At 39.3% G+C, this 21,583-nt stretch overlaps 2 protein-coding genes across 4 annotated transcripts in view; one reads left to right on the top strand and one right to left on the bottom strand.

The window, feature by feature from the left end:
• The window catches only part of TYSND1 (trypsin domain containing 1), a 58,327-nt gene extending 38,992 nt beyond the window's left edge, over window positions 1-19,335 (top strand). Inside the window, exons 5-6 of one of the 3 annotated variants that reach the window (XM_018562922.1) lie at window positions 9,889-9,895; window positions 19,262-19,328. The gene's annotated coding sequence lies outside the window, so the exon portion shown is untranslated. Of the gene's footprint in view, window positions 1-9,888; window positions 9,896-19,261 lie in introns of all 3 variants that reach the window. The other 2 variants (XM_018562919.1, XM_018562921.1) reach the window with 2 other exon arrangements.
• SPOCK2 (SPARC/osteonectin, cwcv and kazal like domains proteoglycan 2) overlaps window positions 12,308-21,583 on the bottom strand; it is a 118,074-nt gene continuing 108,798 nt past the window's right edge. Inside the window, exons 8-11 of the mRNA XM_018562924.1 lie at window positions 19,251-19,469; window positions 18,693-18,755; window positions 16,381-16,518; window positions 12,308-12,678 (exon numbers count right to left, since the gene is read on the bottom strand). Coding sequence (XP_018418426.1) covers window positions 12,533-12,678; window positions 16,381-16,518; window positions 18,693-18,755; window positions 19,251-19,469 — 566 coding nt within the window. The 3' untranslated portion in view covers window positions 12,308-12,532. The remainder of the gene's footprint in view (window positions 12,679-16,380; window positions 16,519-18,692; window positions 18,756-19,250; window positions 19,470-21,583) is intronic.

Here is a 21,583-nt window from a genome sequence, read left to right as displayed (position 1 = left end):
GTCTGAACATGGATCTCTATGGCAGAATCATCAGATCAGTATTTTATGAAAGTTTCAGGTTTAAAAAGATTGAGATTTTGGCACTTTTTTGGGAGGCGGGCAAAGCTTTTTTGAGGGGCAAAATTATATCTTTTGCAGCGGTCTATAAAAAGACTGTTACATCAACTTACACTTCAGCGAGTTCCGCCTTGTGTCTGGCACAAAGGAAATTGTCAGATGGGCTTCCATTGCAAATAGAGAGGGGTGGGCACAGGCCAAGAGAGATTTTGATATGTGGGCTGAGAGAACTGAACAAATGAAAGCGTCCCATATTGATCTTACATATCTTATATACGGAAATAAGGCGGGCAAATTGTTAGCGAGTCTCATTAACGGCAGGCATAAACCTACTCATATATATGCTTTGAAGGACCCATCTGGTCAATTGGTTTCGGACCCTAAAGGAATTAACAGGCTGTTGGAGCAGTATTATAATTCTTTATACAGGGCGGAGGAAATTCATAGAGAGGGAGCAGATCAGTTTCTACAGAAGCTCTCCCTTCCGGAGCTTCCTCTGAGCACCTTCAGGGGTTGAATGAGGACATCTCTGTTGAGGAAATTTCGTCTGCTATCTCGGACCTAGCAGGAGCCAAATCTCCAGGCACAGACGGGCTGACTTCTGAATTTTTTAAACTCCTCAAGCCTGATATTGTGGACACTCTACATATCCTGTATAATTCCATGTGGACAGGGGATCCCTACTTTGCCGCAGGCAAGGAAGCATACATTAGGCTGCTACCTAAACCAGGGAAGGATCCAGAACTCCCGGGATCCTAAATGTGGACGCTAAGATCCTCTCAAATATAATTTCAACCTTCAATTGACACTAATGGCATTCAGGATATTTTTGCAAATGTTCGGACCTTTATGGGGATACGGATTAATTTCGATAAAAGTGAAATTTTATCTCTATCGCCTACCCCTAAAAATACTGCATGGCAAAGCAATTCCTTACTGGTGGTGGCGCCGCAGAGCATTACCTATCTGGGAATCCGGGTGGGTAAGTCTCCTTCCTCCTTGTATAAATTGAACATCTCACAGCTCAAATTATGGGGGGGGGGCTGCCGCTGTCGCTCTTCGGAAGAATCCATCTGGTAAAAATGGTGACTTTCGCTAAATTGCTATTTCCGCTACAAACGTTCCCGATTCTTTTGAAACATATCGATATTCAACGCTTGAATAGGGCGATGGTTAAGTTTATATGGGATTCTAAATGCCCCAGAATTTCCCTAAAGAAGTTGTGGCTTCCGAAGAGCGAGGGAGGTGCGGCCTTTCCCACTGTGCGCTTAACATTGCCTGTTTACTTAGACATGCTCTTGACTGGCTACTGGAACAGTAAGGGCTCAAAGCTCCTATTTTTCAATGATTGCTAAGTAGTGGACTAAAAGCAGGAACAACCGTACTATAACATAAAAAATAATAAATCGTAGCATAAGAAAGCAAACCCCCCCCCCCCCCCCAATAACTCAGACACATTATAGTTTTTACATTGCATTGAAGCATAGGAAGATAGGTCTTAGACCAGTGTTTATTATCGCAGTTTTGGGACAATGATAATGGCAAGGAAAGGGACCACCTGCTCTCTGGCCCCAATTGCTTTGATAGGGCATCTTTAAGAGGAACATTTTAAGCTAACTGGTTTTAAAACTGAAATTTCATCCCTGGCTTCAGACAATCTCTAATTGTCCTCCAGTGACTTGACTTCATGTTTTCATATTACCATGAAAATGTCTTGAAAATCCTGCTAATGTATCAGGCATCTTGTTGGCAGACAGCTTTGAGGTTAATCCCCTTGGCTTAGATTTATGTTGTATTATATATCTTATGGGACTCTACACTGGTTATGTCAAGCAGCATGAGCTGACTGCATGTATATACACTATGATAAGGATATTTGAATGAAGCCAGTCAGTTAGAATACATTTTTGGCCACCAAATTATTAATGTGTTCAAATTCTCTTCCCCACATCCAACTTTACTTGATACAAAACTAATAATCCTGTTCCCTAGGTCTCAGGACACCTCTCAGTTCCGCCTAACTGATCTGCCAAAAAGGAAATGACATGACCAAAATACGGTAGGTGCTGAAGATTTTGACATTAAGGGCCGCAGTTACAATGACTGATTCAAGAACATCAGGAGATGGCCATATGTATTGTAATAAAACCAGAAAAAGGCAAGTATATAACAGGGATAACCCCCTTCCAAAAAGCTCCATCCTTAGAGTTCCCTCCGCTTACCTGCATATTGCCACTGTATCCCCCTCTATAAGCAACCTGTATATAAGAAACACACTGCCATAGACATGGCCACAAAAGGGTTTTTGGGAAGTGGTATCTATCTCAGTGGCAGTGATGACCCTAAGCATTGGCATTAGTGACAGCAATAATAACCCTTCCCCCCTTCATTAGTGTCAATGTCAGCAATAATAAACCCCTCCTTCATTGGTATCAGTGGCAGCAATTATAAAGACTCTCCTTTATTGATGTTAGTGGCAGCAATAATAAAGACTTCATTGGTGCTCAGTGGAAGAAAACAGAAATATCTCCTTCACTGGTGTTCACAAGGAGCAAGAATAAAGATCCCTCTTTATTGGCATTCATTGGTTACTTACCTGAACACACACTCCTGCATTGCTTTCTTCCTCCGACATCGGGCCGTGATCTGCTGCCTGAAAGACAGTGCCAGCATCATTCAAGTGCCTGATGTAGGATGCAAAGAACGTTACACCGATTGGCACCCCACTGCCACCCGGCATTGTATCTGCTGATACCTCACAGGCCACAAAAGAGGGTCCCAGGGGTTTCCAGTTGGACAGCACTCTTATAGAGTGTCTCTAAAAAGGCTTGTTTACACCTGACCTGTCTGTTGCAGTACATTAACACAGGTCTGTCAATGTGCATTGTGTTGAGGCAGTATGGGCTGCCAAAGCATGGAACTGGACCAAAAACAGGGCATGTACCTTTTTTTTAGTATTAGTAAGTTGGGATGCACCAGTGCCAATACTGGGTTTTTTCACACGTACTTAAGGCAAAATTACACGTAAGGCAAAATTAATGAATGCAGTGAGCTGGATGGGTTGCAATCCAGTGTGTTCCAGCACTAAATCGCCCGGAACACGCTGGAGCTGGTGTGAACTAGCCCTGAAAAAACCCCACATACTTTTCATTTAATAGAAGAAAAAAAAAAGGTATCAAAAACATTTTTTGATGGCGGGGGGGGGGCCCTCAATGGTTTCTTGCACCGGGGCCCTGGGATTTCTAGTTACGCCTCTGATTTGTCCCTTTGATTAGTTGATAACTACTATGCTCCAAGTGATGGTAGTCTGTTTTAGAAGTGTCACTGAGGTACTACAAACTGCCCTTCCTTACCTTCCTGGTTGCAACAGGACTTGCTGACCTCCTATTTTGCTGCATTTCCATCCAATAGAATGTGGTTTTCCAGCTTTGTCTTCTGATATAATCTTTAGAACACTTGGAGAACATTAAGATACAGGAAGAATCTCGTGTATGTATCTGATTACATTTCAACTAAATCCCATTTCTCGGTGGCTTTTAAATACTTATGCAAGATTCATAACATTTCCTAGTGGATAGAATTTTACATGCATACATATACATACTTCATGTTCATTTATACATATACAGTATATGGGATCCAAATTCAGTTTGTATACAGTTTTATTGTCATCTTTAGACTTTGGATATTATTGGCACAGTCATCCTCAATACACCACAATATATTAATGTGAAACTATTTAATTAGATATTGCTTCATTGAATACCCTACTTAATGGAATGCTCCCTACACTCCAGGTGATAATGACTCTCCTCCAGCAATCCTCATTATACTTTTTTCCCTCCTTGTTACCCTATTTGTAATTTCTTCTTGTTCCTTTCTTGTTCCAACCTGCTTTCTTGACGTTTGCTTCTTGGGAGTTTACTCATTCATCAAAAGCTCACTAACAATGCCCCTGTGGCCTTTGTAGAGGGACGTTTGCTGAACTGCAAACACTAGCCAGCTAGGTAAATGAACCATTCCATTTCTTTGCAGCCAAGAAAATGTCAGAGGAATTCTTTGTATGTAAATGTCTTTGACTAGGCTCGGAAAAAAATACATTTGTACCGTTTTTCAAAGTATACTGTATTAAAGTACATCATATTAGCTAGTCTTCAGCTTAGTATTGTCAAGCATAGAAATAAGTTCACATAACTATTTTCTGCATTAGGGAGACTCTTATACACACAGTGTGCTTTGCATCTTTTAGAAAAAGTAGATCTAAACACCTCATTGAATGACATTCAGTGTGCTAAAAGCACCATAGTATTATAACCCATTATCCTTTTTGAAAAAAATAAAACACTTGTTTTCACCTATCTTTTTTTTTTCTTTTCCATCTCAGTACTGCTAAGCTCCTGCCACTTCCTCTCTACATGCATGGACTCCAGTGATTGCTGCATGGCATTTCTCAGGGTGAGTTTGCTGATAGTGACAAACGTGGACTTTGCCATCTTAGAATGTGTTCAGACATCCACTTGCAGTCTCTATCAGAAGCCCATGTGACAGAGGGACAACACAGCAGCACAATTAGGAAACAGAGACATAATGTTGTCACCCTATAACAGGATGTTCCTCACCGAGGACCTGCCTGGCAGAATCACCTGGCTTTACTTTAATGAAAGCTGCAGATTACAAAATAAAGGCAAGCTACACAGGTATGGGGAATCCAAAGAAGGAGTGGGTTTCTCAACACAATGTATAAACATATCCTAAAGTAATTAACAAAAATCCAATCCCTTATTATGTTTTCCTGTTTGAACCATCGTGTCCTTACTCAGACCGCAAAAGAAAACCCACTAATAGGACATCAAAAAAGGTAAAACATATAGACAGTAGTTTTTGAAAAGACATTAATAAGGCATATATGAAATGTTATTTATCAGATTTCCTTATACATTTTAAAAGGGTTTTCTGCTTTCCCTATACATGAATCTGATTTCACAAGTAAACCTCTTGATAATTAAAAGTTTAAATGTGACACAAAATACAACTGGCTATGTTTCCACTGTATTACCCAGTATTGGCACAGTATTGTGGACTCCACTGGTTACCGCTATGTATGTATCAAGACTCAGTCTAGAACAATGTATTTTTTATCCTTTTAAGTGTTACAGTTTTCACATACCACATATTGGGGTTAATTTACTAAAGGGAAAAGGGCTTTTCCCTTTGCATGGGGGTTTTCACTTAGCTTAGTGACTGAGGTAAATCTCTGCTGACTTCCATCATCCAATCATGTACAAGCAAAAATATGGAAATGCCACCCCTAGATTATTCCTAGGGAAGAGGCTGGGCCCCAGCAGCAATTAAAACAGCTCTCCGTGCCCAGCGGTTGCTACATGTAATCCGACGTCGCCCACAATCTCTCTCTTCGTCTTCGCCGCGGCAGAGCGTAGGAGCATAGAGCGCTGGGAGGAAGTGACATCACAGGAGGGAAATAGGGAGGCGTCCAACCACGTACTTCTGGGTTTAACTTATTTATAATGGTCTGGCCCTCTAGCAACTTCAGCGCAAAATTATAGCTAATTATAGCTAATTTGCCTACAAACGTCAGGTGGTCATAATAAACTGGCCACTCAGTGTATATACTTATTTCGGTCTTTTCAGTGGTATGATTTAGTGGTGAAAATTACTGGTGCCCCCTCCCCCAGTTGTGACTGTGGTATCTTATGTGCCCCTCATGTATATTGTTCCTAGAGTCACCACTGTGGAGTGCAGAGTGACATAGAGTAGTCTAAATTCTGTTGATGTGGTCAAGATAGCTAATTAGTTGGAGAATGTGTTGGTCTCTGAATGTCAACTCTTGTAACGATCGGCTGGCTTATACCGAGGGATCTCAGCTGCGGAGAGTATCTTGATACCTGATTTAGATTTGGCTCAGCCCAAGGGTTCACTTTCACACTCTGTATGGGTTGGAGTGATGGTGGAACCCTCTAATACATCATATGCCAATCTCAGTATACCCGAAGGTAATTCAGAATTAGGAAGAGATTATCCTCTACAGAAGGGAGTGGATATGGTTTATAACTTTAGTTTAGGAGTAAAGTTATTCACTAATGCACTGGGAAAGGATCAGACTATGAGCTGCAGTCTTGCAGTACCTCTAACTCGCCACATACAGTTAAGCAGTCTAGAATGGCAGTATAACATGCACAGTCACTTTAAATCCCCCAGATGACACATTCTATGATAGATTGAATCAGGCAGGGTTACTTGCGATTAGAAGAGGTGACTCCCACTGGATGTTCCCAGTCAGCTGCACAGCAAGTGCCAGGAATGAAAGAGTGAACCAGGCAGGGTAGAGTGTCCAGCATAAGAGAGGTAACTTCCTGAAGTGTTCCGTGGGTTCATTCCTTGAGGGGGAAGGCCCTTGTACTGGGGTTCGCTGGCGAGTTGCAATGGCCCGGCGCTAGTAATACTAGAACGCCGAGGTAGTGCAACTCGTGTTGTTTTAAGGGAATCGGACTGATAAGGTGGGCGGAGTCACGAGCGCCGGCCGCGGCCGCGTCTCCTAGTGACGTCATGCCGCTGCATCGAGAGGCCAGCCCGCGGCCCAAAACGGCGTATACGCGAGATCCCGTTACACCTCTAGAATGCAAATAGTCCCTTTTATTTTGTGGAGTTACTGAATTTGAGCCAGTAAAACCAGATTCTTTGGTACAGCTTTCATTGGATGGTCTGGACTTTATCACAGCACTGGAATACAGGATATAGCCGAGTTCACCAACTATATCAAGATTGAGTTTTTTAAGGATCTTCATGATAGGTTATTGTGTTGAGAAAAAAGGCTTGGTCGAGATGTACCAGTCTAATAGTGATTTTACAAATGTGTATTTTTCCCATTTAACACATTTCACTTCTAAACCTAAAAATTAATTAGGCATTACTATTGCATATAAAAAAGATAGCAGTCAGATGTTAAGATTAATTTTCCAATCTGCACCAGACTAATCTACCTCAAACTTAATGCAATAGATTGCTATGAGCAATAGACCCACTTTTCTTTTCTTTCCTATAGTAAGTTACTGCATAAGCTGCATTTACTAGAAGTGTTAATACATTTATATTTAGAAGCCACTTTGTAAGAGTGATTAAATCATGTTTCTTCTTCTCTCTAGCTAATATGAGCAGGCTTTATTTCACTGCAGCTTCTTAGAGAGATGTCAGTGGTACCCAGCAGGGCTGGCTGCTTTTCCATCTCTGAATGTAATTAAAGAAATGGCTCAGAAAATTGCAGTGTATAAATATCTGGCAAAAGCAGCACTGAATTTCTTATGACAGCAGCTTGTTACTTCTAACTTGATTGGTGTAAAGCCACCTTACCTTGGGACAATTAACAGAGCAGGCCATGTTAGACTTATAGTAATGTTGTTTAACTCTCTGTTGGATTCAGACTTAGGGCAAGTGAGTGAGATGTATAATTCTATATCTCAGTACTGTCACTATTTGAAGCTCATCTCTTAGAAAAAAAAAAGAAAGAAATTCCTCTATCATATAATCTGGAATTACTGAGCAAGGTCACAGGATGTTATTCTTTTTTTCCCTACAGTTCCTGTATGAATGACCATGCTTGGTACCCCTATCTGCATTAGCACATCTACCAATTAATTCACTCGAAAAAACACTTAGGGATTTGGCCTTGTTCCTATCTAGCATGCATAAATCTTTTCTCTATATTCTGCAAATTATTTGAGCATAACGTGTGAAGTCACCGCTTCCCTAGGGATTTGTTTACTGCCATATTTGTAATTGGGGAACCCATGGGCCAGGCCAGCACCCTGAAAGGGACACCTTTTATGTAATTTTCCTCCCTACCTCCTTCTGTTGGTATTATATATATATATATTTATAGATAGATAGATAGATAGATAGAATGAAATGTATATGTGGATATTTTAATCTCTTGGATTAGTTTGGCTTTTTAGTTCAAAGAGGTTTCCCTCACAAATTTTTTGTCATTAATCTTCTCTCTTTTGTGTTTATTTCTGTCTGTAGTAGGGTAGAAGGAAGAGAAAATCTAACATTTACTTACCTGTTCTATTGAATTCCCCAGTAGGGACACAGCAACCCGAATCTGAAGTCCTAACCCTTCTCCATTCTGCCCAAAAGTTGAAAAAGGGTTTTGTCCACAGATTCATTTTAATTGTTACGAAAGCATTAGTTGTACTATAAGTCAGACCACTCTTGGTCACACCAAAATTTGTAGCATAAATGCTAAAGTGTATGTACAATCAAATACAAAAGGTTGTGTAAATAGCTCCCCTTTTGCTTTATAGATGTAGCTATAGAAGGGTTTTTTTTATATTGGTGTGAATATTTCATAAATACCTGTAGATCCTTCAAGTGTGTGCTCTCTCTCTCTCTGTTTTTTCAATAACGTGACCACCAGCTGAAGGATGAAGGTCCCCATGTGCTTTAATCCAATATACTGCGGCCAAGGTCCCCTGCTGGTTGATTGACAGCTGCTCTCCCCATTTAGCAGCTGAGACAGGGACTTGCTGTAAGTGTAACTGCCCCTTTTGCTGGACAGCTTGGCTTGTTACAGTTAGTAGAAAACAAACATTGCTGTGTCCTTTTTTCTTATTTTGCCTATAGTTACACTTTAATGCTCAATAATTATTTTACTCCTTAAGTAAAAAAATAAATGAATGAATAATACAAATAAGCATAACACACTCAGGCTTTTTTTAAATTCTTTTTTAATTCTTTTTTAAAAATATGTTTCAACCTTTTGCGTGTGTATATTTGTTTCACTTAATCATAAGTAATAGGCAGTTATAGACACTGTGAGGGTCACCCAGACTGAGATTAAATATATTGGCGAGCACGAATCATTAAACATTTGAACTTGGCGCCCTATTAGTACATTTACATTCTAACACTGTTTTATTTTACATCTAAAATTACTGAGAGATACAATGTCAGCACGTAATAAATATACAAACTGAGGTCCTAGCACTTGCACGTGGTTTGTCATCTAAGTTCAAAAGATATTGCACAAGAGAAGACATTATGTTTTTAGACTAGCAGTTAGCAGTTTGTGTTTTTATTACCTTTCAGGACTTGAGTTATAAGCACAGACTTTAAGGGGAAAAAATTATACACATGTATATTAAAGGCTTATAAAGATACATGCATGTGATTGTTTTGCAACCCTTATAGACATACGTTCCATGCCAACAGGTCAGTACATTGAAATACAGAAGATCAAGCACACATGACAACAGCATTAAACATTTTTAGTAAAGCAAAACACTGAGGCTTGCTTAATAGAATGGAGCTTTATTTAATAATTGTATGTCAGAGCGATGCTGGACAGAAGCCCATTTCATTAGTGTTATAACACTATGCTAACTACACATCCCTGCTCTTTGCACTTTATTGGGAGGTCCTTATTGTTCAACTAGAAGAAATGTGTAATACGATGGACATTTTCAATGATCTTTAAACAAAAACGGCAAGTTGGTGGGCACAATAACTAATCAGGTTGCAAAGGAAACATTTTTAAGTGACACGTCGCATTTTATGTAATAGCCTGGCATACACAGCCATGATCTTCTGTAGCCTTTGTGACTTGCTGCAATCAAATACAAGATGATTATTGATTAGAAGTGTAAAAAATATATCCTGTGCTCCCAACCTCTATAAAAACTATCATATGCGATCAGAATGAACCAGACATTGAGCTGTTTAGGTGACATTAAACATATTGCTGATTGACTACTATAGACTAGTAGATATACTTAGGGTTCTCTAAGCCAACATTCAGTTGGCTGTTTCTGGTTTTAGATAACTTGTACTCTGTCTTATTAAATAAGCATTGTTTTCTTTTTAGTTGCTAGAATGATAGCATCTTGAAGCATCCTAATTTTGGTGTAGAAAGGAAATGCTATATTTTTTTCTGGTCAAACGTGAAAAAGTTTGTAAAATAAATGTATATCACAGCACAACTGTAAACCATGGTAAAAGCAGCTCTGAGATTTAGAATTTCATGAACATTTAAATATCTTTTAAAGAGGCACAATTTGCAGCAATGATAATTCAAGAAATATCATATTAAATAAAGTACAACCTGCAAATTGATAGGTAGACCAAAACAACTTTAACTAACTTGCTCTTAATACTGTGAAAAGCCGAGGACAAACCACCATGATCATTTGCTGAGATGTATGTACTGTAGTGTGTATGCAGAACTACATGCTCTGGTTATTGACAAACTCCTTTGCGGATATATAATGAACCACCATGTACGATAAACATTAAAAAGAGAAAATAACTTGGCAAAAATGCAAGTCTGTTTGGGGTAAAGCCATTTTGTCCACAAGGGATACGACTGTGGAGAGCATCCATCCCAAATCTTTCCAATCACTATAACCTTGAGAGTAAAGACTCTAGGAGAATATTTTTGGAGACTCCCTGCCAGGTGCTAACATTAATTAGATGGTACAGTATAAAGTCACAAGTCTAAACAGATCCTTTTGTTAACACGCTGTTATGCCTAGCTGGCAATTAAAGGAAGGAAGTCCCAAAGAAATCAATTAACTTTTATAGAAGTTAACAGATCCCCTGGTTTGCTCCAGTTTAAAGACTATGATAAATAACACTCTATTCTGATGAGAAACTGCCTAAGTTTTCTTTTCACTATGGGGTTATATATTTAATATAAAACACCATGTAACTGCATCCTGTAAAACAAAGATCATACAGTAGAAGCAACAATAATTTGTATTTGCATGGGTATAGAAACCAATAAAATCCAAGTCTCTCTGAAACCAACATTGTGATAAATCCTGAGAGAGACAAGCCATGCTCAAGAATATTTGTACATTTGACATACAAATCATTATTGAGTAATGAAAATTGAAATTTGTCAAGCAGTCTTTGCAATGTGTAGTTCAGGTCTGCCATCTTATAAGGCTCTCTACAAGCAGCCCTCCAGCAATACATATAGTGCCCCAATAATGTATTTAGGAAATGCCTTAAATTTGTGTCTGTTAGAAGAAACTTATTACAGGGAAAATAATTGTGTTGCCAATGTATAGAAAGAATACACTTGTTCTGCATTACAACCTAAAGCTAGAAGCTTATGTTATACCTTACCAAAGCAGTAGGAAGATTAGTTTATTAAATGCATTAGATATCAATTTTATTATAATTTATTAATATGTATTATCCCAAACACATACAAGTAAATTATAGCACACAGACTAGACAGACCTGTGGCATTCAACGTGTAAACATAACTGACCTGTCCATTTCCTGCACAAACTCTCATAACTCACATATCTTGCTTAAGCTGTTTCTTGTTAAAAAATTTTAGTTAAGAAGATACAAGTTTCAAATGTTTTTTCTTAATAACATATAACACAATACTTTTCATTTTATATATTTTAAAGGAAGTAATTGGGGAAAAGCATACCTTTATTTGCAGTTTTAACTTAGACTAGAGAATGTCAAACTCTTACAATGTATCTACATGAAGAACTTCGTAACGCTGAGTACATGCTTCACGTAGGGGTGTAAAGTGTTTTGGAGGGAGAAGTATGTAATCTTTTCTAACACTACACCAGCTAGAAGCAGATCATCAGACATACAGGGTGGAAAATTGCAGTCACTCAGCAATTTTTGGGAAGGTGGAAATCCAGCTACTGTTTATTTTTCAAATTCAAATTGAGCTAGTTCATTGGCATTAGGGTAAAGCACACCTCACCATTCATGAAAGAGACCTTCACTGTGGCAGTAATCAAACATGATGACCATGATTTAATGGCCATATTATGTTGACTTAATAATTATATTTACACACAAGAATTTTTTTTTAGCCGTCATTCTGACCATGCACATTTGTCACACAAAAACTAATATTATGTTTGATCTTCCTTTTCACTGTTTAAGGAGACATGCTCCAAACCAGCCATCATATAGGTTTGATATGTGTTTTTACAGCCAAAAGTGCCATTATTATTTACATAACTCTACCCATTTTTGATTGTAATAAAAACACTGTTAACATGTACACAGCATGTTTTACTATTATTGTTTATGTATGGTGTTGTATGCTTAATTTGAGGCTAGAAATAGCTCATCACCAGGAGAGATAGAGTGTGTCCCAGACATGTGTGCTTGATTCTGGAATAAAGAATGGGATGGTCCAGTGATAGAGTATATGCAAACATCTTCATGACTTTAAACAAAATGAAGAAATGGGTTTTTGTCTGCTGTAGAAAAGCTCATCTATATTATGGGGAGGAAATGAGCTGCAATCTCAAAGCAGTCAGTCGACAGGCACACTTGCATGCTCACACACACAATTTCTGTTGAAATATAATGTACATTCAGCTGTGTTTCCTGATCACTGTGGCATCTCTTTACTATTTACTGCAGTCTTCCAAACTTGGCTGCAAGGGCCAGACAGGACTGTGCTGCTGAGGTTCTACCAAATGTATCCTCCGTCATCTGCCTCTCCTGTCTCACCCTCTTCTTCTTCAGCCTCTTCCCCAGCATCTTCTGTCTCTTTCTCTTCTTCATCTTCCCAACCAACACCACTGCCAAAATCCCCGGAGAACCCAACCACATCATCTGTTACACAAAGACAACAAGATTATGTTTTCATCAAGTATTGAGCTTGTAGGTTACAGATTCATATGTGGGCAGGTTTGCAGCTTTTACGCAGACGGTAGCAGTGCCAGAGGTCCTGACTATAACTTGGACTTGAAATGCTTTAGGTTAATAATCCATTTTTGTAGGGGAAAACTGTAGTCACTTGTCTGAGAATAATTATTACCAGCAAAATGAATGCAAATGTCACCAATTTGCGCATTAAGATGAGTGGAGTGCATAGTTTAACAACAAAGCAATGCTCTAGAGCAGGGGTCATTAAATGGTGGATCATGGTTGGGACACAGACTGTGGGATGCTTCTGTCTGGACTGTGATCCTGCACCTGTGCTAGGCTATCGTTGCTTGGTTATCAGTAGATACGCCAGCCTTGGAGACTCTCCAAGGCTAGCACATCTACTGCCAGCTAGCCAGTCAGGCATAGCCCAGTGCAGTCAATGGTTGCTAGGACTGCCTAGTCCTAACAACCAATGACATCACATACCCCCACCCCTCTGCAGCCATTGTTTGCAGGGACCACCATCCGAGTGCTCCCTTACATTAATTGTCCCTATCCGAGTGCCTCCGTACATTAGTAACTTATGTAATGGGGCACTCTGATGGAGCAACCAATGTAAGGGGGGAACTCTTATTGGGGCAACTATAGTATATACTGCTAATACAGTGCAGACAATACATTTACAATTATACTAACATGAATGTATTAAATGATCTGTATGTAGCCCTGTACTATGGATCATTTAACCCATTCATGTTAGCAGAGGATCATTGTAAATGTATTGTTGCAGGCACTCTATATGTACATGTACTATATACTACATATAGAATGCACTGAACAATAGATTTACAATTATCCTCTGCTAATATGAATGGGTTAAATGATCCGTAGTACATGATATGTAGCCCTGTACCCCCTTTTCCACTTACAGAGCTAGGTTATTGTTTTTCGTTTAAATAAATATTCATGTAATTTTATTGGTATCTATCTTAATTTTGTACATTTACCAGTAGCTGCCTCATTTCCCACCCTCGGCTTATATTCGGGTCAATACTTTTTCCCAGTTTTTTGTGGTAAAATTAGGTACCTCGGCTTATATTCGGGATGGCTTATACTCGAGTATATACGGTAGTTGTCCATATCACAGTGCCCCTTTACATTGGTTGCTCCCATGAGAGTGCCCCCTTACATTGGTTGACCCCATCAGAGTGGCCCCTTACATTAGTAATTAATGTAAGGGGCCACTCTGATGGAGATACCTAATGTAAGGGGCACTGGGTCATAGCACAAACATGAGTTTCAGTCTTTAGCTGGAAGAAAATTTTGCTGACTGAACCTCCTTGAATATGAACTCAGTACCCCTGCTTTGGAGAACATGCTGATACTTTGTGACTATTTGCAAAACACTCTGTTTAACCACCCATTCCCCTTTCTGTGAAGAAAAAGGTATAAAACATTGCCTGCATTCCTTCGGTATCCAGTCAATGGCTGATACAGGAAAGATGGTAGTAAGTGTTGAGAGCATATGACTCAAGTGAAGATGGGCAGAGCTCTTACTATCCATTATCATTTTCACTGAAAGATCCATGCATCAATGTAACAGCACCAAGTTTTACAGTTGATTCTGATAAAGGGGGCTTGCCCCTGAAAAGCGTCAATCTTGGCTGACTGTGGTCGGTGGACGGCGATGTGACTGGAGGCTACCGTGTTACATAGTCGGGGGGATACCATGTTGGGTTAACAGACAGTGTGGCCTCTCGTTTGTTGTTAAAGCCTGATAAAAACATTTGTTTGTGAGTACCTTTATCCCTTGTTTTTTTTATTGTAATAAACGATTTTACACACGGAGGTGGTGCTCTGTTCCCTTTTGTTTTCTATGTCCGTGGTGGAAGCCCCAGAGCCTTGAATGCGCAGCCCCTCAAGTCTGTGTGACAAACTGTGATAAACTGTTGAAAACCTTGAGTGTGCAACAGCAAGTGGATTGATCAGCTGGCAGCCATTAGCGCCAAGAGCTAAAGAAAACTTTTTGCCCAAGTTTTACATCTGTTTAGATTATATCTGTTGATGGTACATTTTTATGAGGAATATATCACAGCACATTTAAATGTAGTGAAAGCCCTAACTGAACCCATTTCTCTTACTCTTTTGAGAAAGTATGCAACAACTAATGTATTTCTCCTTGTAAAGTGCAGCAGACCTTGCTCAAAGTGTTCTGTTTAGCATGCTACAAGAATGAATATAACAATAATGAAATGACCAAGAGCAATACACATATTGGTGTTTCAAAACAGGGTATGATGTGCTCAAGGATTTTCTTTCTGTGCAGTGAAGGTTATCTTGTATTGCTGCATTTAGGTACAGCAGTAAGTTATAATAACCAGACATTTGTGCTACCATCCAATTTGCTGGACAGATAAAATCTAACTGCTGCTTGGGTGGTGTGGGAGTTCTTTCCCAGAAGCCCCATTATCCAGAGGTTGCAGTAAATCATAGTAATAATAATGCGGCTAATAATGCCTTCCCCCCATGCCATGGGATTGATTTACTAAAGAAATAGTGAGTGTTCACTTAGGGGTCTATATATAACAAATTCGCTGTACAAATGTTGAAACATTTGCAAAAAGTCACAAACAACAACCTTGCAAATCTATTTAATATGTGCAAAATGTTAAGATGAAGCTGTGCTCATTTCACTCTAACAATCATGTGCTAGCACACATCCTTTTTTTTATTTTTTTTATTTCTCCTTTGGGATTTCAGGTACACTATATTTATAATCAATTATTTTGCAAATTGATAATATCCTTTTTTAAAATGAACATTCACATTTCCAAATGAAAAGCCTTTACACCTTTAGGGCCAGTTCACACCATATCCAGTGCATTCCGGCACGGTTCATATTTTCTGCGAATGCTGCATTGCTGTTCCACGCGTTCTGGTGTGGGCGATCGCCATGCGGGCCTTCTCCCGTCCTAGAACGCGGGAGGCTTGGTTTATGCGATCCAGTGCGTCCCAGGCACAAACCGTGCCGGAACGCACTAGATATGGTGTGGGCCGGCCCTTAGTGCATCAACCATATAATTTTATACTACTGTCCTTTTGAAATTCATTGTAGGACAGTACGGTGACTAAGTGATTAGCATTCTTGCCGTGCATGGCTCACATCTGATTCCCACTGAGGGCACTATCTGCATATCAGCACACTGTAAGGCTAGCCATACATCTTAAGATTTGAGAAATCACTTGATTTCACCTTACACATGGATGGGGTAACCTTCTCTGCCAGCTATTCAGAATACCCGAACAATGACTGTATCAAATTGGCTGTTCAGTCAACAATTTTCTGCCTGGCTCCTTTGATTTTCAGATGGAAGTTTGTTAAGCCAGGTGGTGAATATGGGTTACCAATGAATCGAACTAGTATTATCATACCAGATCCCGGTTGAGTTTGACCAGCCTTTGGAGCGATCATACTAATTCTCCCTGCTGCTTTAAAAGATCCAGCACCCCACACTATTCTTTTGCTTGCTTGAGTTGTCCACCCAGTGATATAGCTGCAATGTGCAAAAGCTGCATTACGATTCACATGGAACTTTGTTCCACCTGAAATCCAAACTTTCTCATCAATATACTGTATATCTAAATATAATTGTTGGCAAAACGTACCACAGTCTGGGTTTCCATGTATCCTTGTGCCAGTTAACTCCGATCCATGCTGATCCACACACCAGCACTCACCACTGGCCTGATCACACTGCATCTTTCTGTAGTAGCCATCTTCATCACAGCTGGGAATAAAGACCCCTACAAGATATGTAGATAGTGTAAGCATAATTTGTAGGAGATTGTCAAGAATAAGCATAATAGAAAAATATGCACATATCAGTGCCCCCATATTCTCTACACTGTACTACTAGGGCAGGATCAGATTACAGGAAGCCTCTCACTGACTGTGTGCTTCACTGGTTCATTTCAAGTGAAATGGTGAAACTAGAAATGTAGGAAATTTCCATTGTAGATTTGATTTTTTTAAGTGCAGGCCCCCGAGTTGTCATTCTAATCCTGGCTTCACTAACTAGTTACTGGCCTGGAACAAGCATGCAGCCACTGGAGTCTAAAAAGTTGTGAATATTTGTTCCAGGTCCGTGAAGGGGTCACCAGGAATGGAAACCAAAATTAGAATGAAAGCCAAAGAGTCTGCACTTTTAAAAACCAAATCAATAATGGCAACTCATATTTATATCCCCGTAGACTGTTCAATGCCAGATAGTGTATTGATCATAAATCATGCTGAGTGTCTCTGTTATAGCACAGATGGTATACAGCCCCTTAGGCAGATAATACTTACATTTCTTGTTTGTACACATGCTCAGTACAGAAACACCAAGCTTGATCTTGAATTATAACACTGATGCCACACAGGTTAAAGACACTACATGAAGACAATTCTTTGATTCTTTTCCATGACCTTGGTAAGAAAACTACCATAGAGGTGCCAAGATAAACTGCCTAGCACTGTTTTTTTACCTTAGGGGGTGGGGGGTTGCTGAATTGTTTACTGAAATTACAGATACCTCTTTGGGCCTATTCACACAATGCCATTTTTGCGTGCTTCATTAATACACAATGTTGACACATAACGCCTTTTGAATAGATTTGAAGGTTTGTTTAGGTTGTTTATTTGAGTGGAAATGTCAGATACAGCCAATGCGTTTCGGGGGAATGAGACTTCCCTCTCCTCACTGCTTGAACAACAATAAGTAGTGAGTTCAGAGAGCTGTACATTACAGCCTGAAATAGGGCTAGATGATCGCTGAAAGCCAGCTTGGAGATATGAACACAGAACAAGGTGAAACCCTGCAAATCTAGGAACAATTGCATTATGCCTATAAGCCCAAGAGAAGCTGTTTCTTTTATTCGGATCATATAAAATGACAAAAATAAAGTCAGCCTTTTAAAAGGAAGGAGTGGCCGAAGAGAGACTCATGCAGCGCAAACTACATCCAGGAAGTGAAGGGAAAATTCTTTCTGTTGCATTGGAGCTGGACATAGAGATGGAAGAGCTGCACTGGCTGAGGTGAAAGGCTGCAACCCCCTCAGGAAGGTGCTCTAGGTCTTAGCACCAATTTGTCCATGTGTAAAAATGTAAAAGGGTCTTTACAGGACTAGGTTGCCAGCTCAGACACACGCATGGTAAAGACACCTTGAATGGAACTTTGTGCGTATGGGTGAATAGGAAAATATTTCTAAAAGGAATATATCTATTTCAGCATCATTGGTTGGTAAGACCCTGTTGGCCCCACAGCATCATTGGTTGTTATGGTGCACCTGCCTGCATCCTAGCAACCAAGAAGCTGTGCAGCCCAGCTGCTAGCATAATGGCATCATTGGTTCACTCAAACACAAATGGCAGTGAGTTTAGTTTGCATGGTCATGCGCCAAACCCAGATTTCTGTCTGGGTTTGGCAAACGTCCAAGCGAACTGAACCCAGGCACATTTGACTGATCACTACTCCTGTGTCTTTTAGTCAACAATAAAAAAACAGTTTGGTAGTATATAGATTAGTTTAGTACTGTTACAAAAAAGACAATTTGCAGAATAAAATATGTATTATAAGATACTTTAGTTCTCAGATGGAAGAACAACTTTAGGTTGTGGTTATGTCAAAATAGAACTGTCTCTGTTTTAACATGTTCAAAATGACTAAATCACACTAGCTTAATCACATTGCAAACCCCCTCCCCCCCCACACACACACACTTCGCCTTTCCATTTCGTTCTGTTTTCCAAGGACCAAATGGCTACCCATCAGCTGTTATATCTGCACCCCGCGCCAGCCTGGTCATTTCAACTTGGGAGGTGTGCTTTAACATCTTTGACTTGGGTGTCAGATAACCTTGTCCCATCACTGGTCCTAGGAGTGCTACAGAGTAGTAAAGCTAAATGGCAAGGTTGTTTATGACCTTTGTAAACTCACCAGGTTTTTTCTTAGCAGCCTCTTGGATCTGCACTTTCTCAAGTTCTGCAAGACATGGAGGCTCTGAAAACAGAGACACAGATGGAGCCAAGAATCAATACCTTTACATCGGATAACAGGATGGTGTAAGTGAGAGCACCATAGTAGTATTTACATATGAGGGATGTTCATGTCCACTATGCTCTTGTTTAGGCATGAATCCACCAACAAGACGTAACACCATAAATGATCACATTATCTCTATTAAGAAAGGACAACTGAAGAAAAAGAGTAGATATCTTCTTGCACATTAAGTGTAAATCACCAATTTACCTGATTTATGGATTAATTTGCTCTGCACCGGAAGTTATGATTAAAAAATGTAAGTGGTAACCTATTTCAGTTCTCTTTATTTGTTTACTACATGGATAATTTATAGCAGAATCCAGTTTCACTTTTTCAGTAGAATTTATTTATGTACAAATAACTTACAAATATACTGTATATATTAATTTCATCAGTTCTTCTAAGCATTGATGTACTTAAGAATTGCAGTGATGTAATAACCCATCTACTTACTTTCTCTCCAGAAACAGAAGCACCACTCAGCAGTGGACACCCGCCCATCCTTGTAAGTGTCACAGGAGTTAAAGAAGGGCCGGATGCAGATTTCATACTTGTCAAGGTTGATGGCTGCCAGCTCAGCTTGGTCCAAAAAGAGGTCATTGTTGGAGTCCAACTTGGAGAACATCCATCCTATTGAGTCTTTGCAGCTGGCCACTAAGGTCTTGTCTAACACTGTATAAAGAACATCCGTAGTTACTAGCATTTCCTAAACAACATGCGTGACCATTCCAATTCTTATTATAAAATAAATTGTAAGTCTTTCAAAGAAGTGATTTTATAAGAAGCTTATATTTATGTTTGTTTTGTCCCGACTTGGAAATGCATTTATAAGTTTTATTTTAGTCACTCTGGGTTTGGTAAAGGTTAAAGCTCTTATTTTCTTCTTCTCTGATGCCATCTTCTTTGTTATCAACTTGGAAGTGATTCTTGGCTATTCATTTTCCACCAGCTGCACTGTACCATCCACTCTAGACAGGGAACATTTTACATCAGCCTGCCTAATACATATGTTTATGAGTAAGTCAGAACTCAAACCTCTTAAATGGATCCTTATTTTGGTGACAGGTGCATTTATATGTTAATTCATTGAGCTAGTGGTGGCAGAAACAGTTTTGAAGTAAAGATAATACCAGTTGTGTTTTTTTCAGTTGTAGTTACACATATTATATTTTTAGCATACACCTGCCATGAGAGAAATATGGGAATACCATTCCTGACTTCCTTCTGTAAATGCTAGGTGCCTGGCTGTGTCTAGCTTCTATACCTCTGAATCAGAAATTGCATAAAGCAAATCAGAAAAATCCTAATTCCTTATTTGTCCACTTGTTCTATGTCAGCGACTCAAAGTATCAGCTAGACTGTCAGGCAACCAAGGTCTCAGCAGGTGAGGTCAGCAAGAGCAGCCTGCATATTTGACATGTTCTCTTTAAACTAAACTATGAACCTTGTATATGTTTAATCCCTTATATAATCTATAGTCTGGGAGAATGGTTTGGAAATGAGAGAGCCCTACAATAGACTCTTTGACAAACAGGGATCAGACCAAAAATAGTCTGAAAACGTAATAAACAGTTTAATTATAAATAAAACAGATTTCCAACGTGTACTGTGTACAATCCGATACACTTGCAGGGAATCAAAATTTATTCTAGGTTTAGCTACTCGTGCTGTAATGAGCATTCATTCTGATTAATCACGCCAGGCAAATCCACTTATACTAAGATCTGATACAAAAGAGGGCTATTTTATTTCCAGTACATTACCTTGTGCTTAAGGTAAGAGGGGTCAAATAAGTAGACAGATTACATAAAATAAAACAACAGAGTACTCATTGTCCTGTTTATTTACTGAACAGCCCAAATTTGCACAAGATTATCATATTTCTTGGGCTTAGCAGTGCTGCTGACACTTGCCGAGTCTCACAACATCTGTGAAATGCCACATTTTGATAGAGCAGACGTGTGCTTAATTTCTGGTCAGCCCCATGTCATACTGTTTATCAACATCACTCAGTGGTACTATTGTCCGTATGTCATGCCAAGAGATTCCGATAATTAACTTCTAAAATGTTTTGCTTTACTAACGAGGTGCTAATTAAGCAATGAATCATTTCTCCAAAGTACTGATCAAGCTCTTTTGGAATGTGAAGTACTCCAATAAATTATTGGCCCATGTTTCTTTCAAACTGCTCCTAGATTCATGACCAGATGCTTCATCTGAATCTTTGGATTCGTGTTACACGTGTCTGCTCCATGTTCGTTAATGGAGACTGGAACACTGTATTATTGTCTTTATGAAGACATAAAGACTATATATCATATTCTTCCAAGGAACTGGGATAATCACTTGGCTGGTATTACATGGAAGGCATTTGTGAGTGTAATTTCCATGCACTTGGTGACTCAAATAGAACTTTATACCACTGAGTTAAAATAACTTTGCTGTTATATGGTGGATGTATGAAGCATTCACTGGTATCAAAGTAACATTGTAGTATTACGTGTGTATTTCAGTACTTGTGCCATTTCTCAGTACATAATGGCATTTGCATATATGCACAATCTATAGAACATGAAAAATACCTTGAATGCTCATACTTGAGGTAGAGTGTACACTATTCTACCGATTTCAGAAATTCCGAAGAATCAAGATTTACCCAATTTGCTGTGAACTGAAGATACATACACTCACTGCTTGTTCTGATATACTGAAAAAACTGTATTGATGAACAAATTCATCTTCAAGTATTCTGTGATTTGTATATAAATGGAGTTCTTACAACTTTT

This window comes from Nanorana parkeri, unplaced genomic scaffold (assembly GCF_000935625.1).
Source record: "Nanorana parkeri isolate BGI_ZX_2015 unplaced genomic scaffold, ASM93562v1 scaffold612, whole genome shotgun sequence".
NCBI classification, from domain to species: Eukaryota; Metazoa; Chordata; class Amphibia; order Anura; family Dicroglossidae; genus Nanorana; species Nanorana parkeri.
Note: the sequence above shows the minus strand (reverse complement) of the source record. Positions and strands in the feature narration are given on the sequence as shown.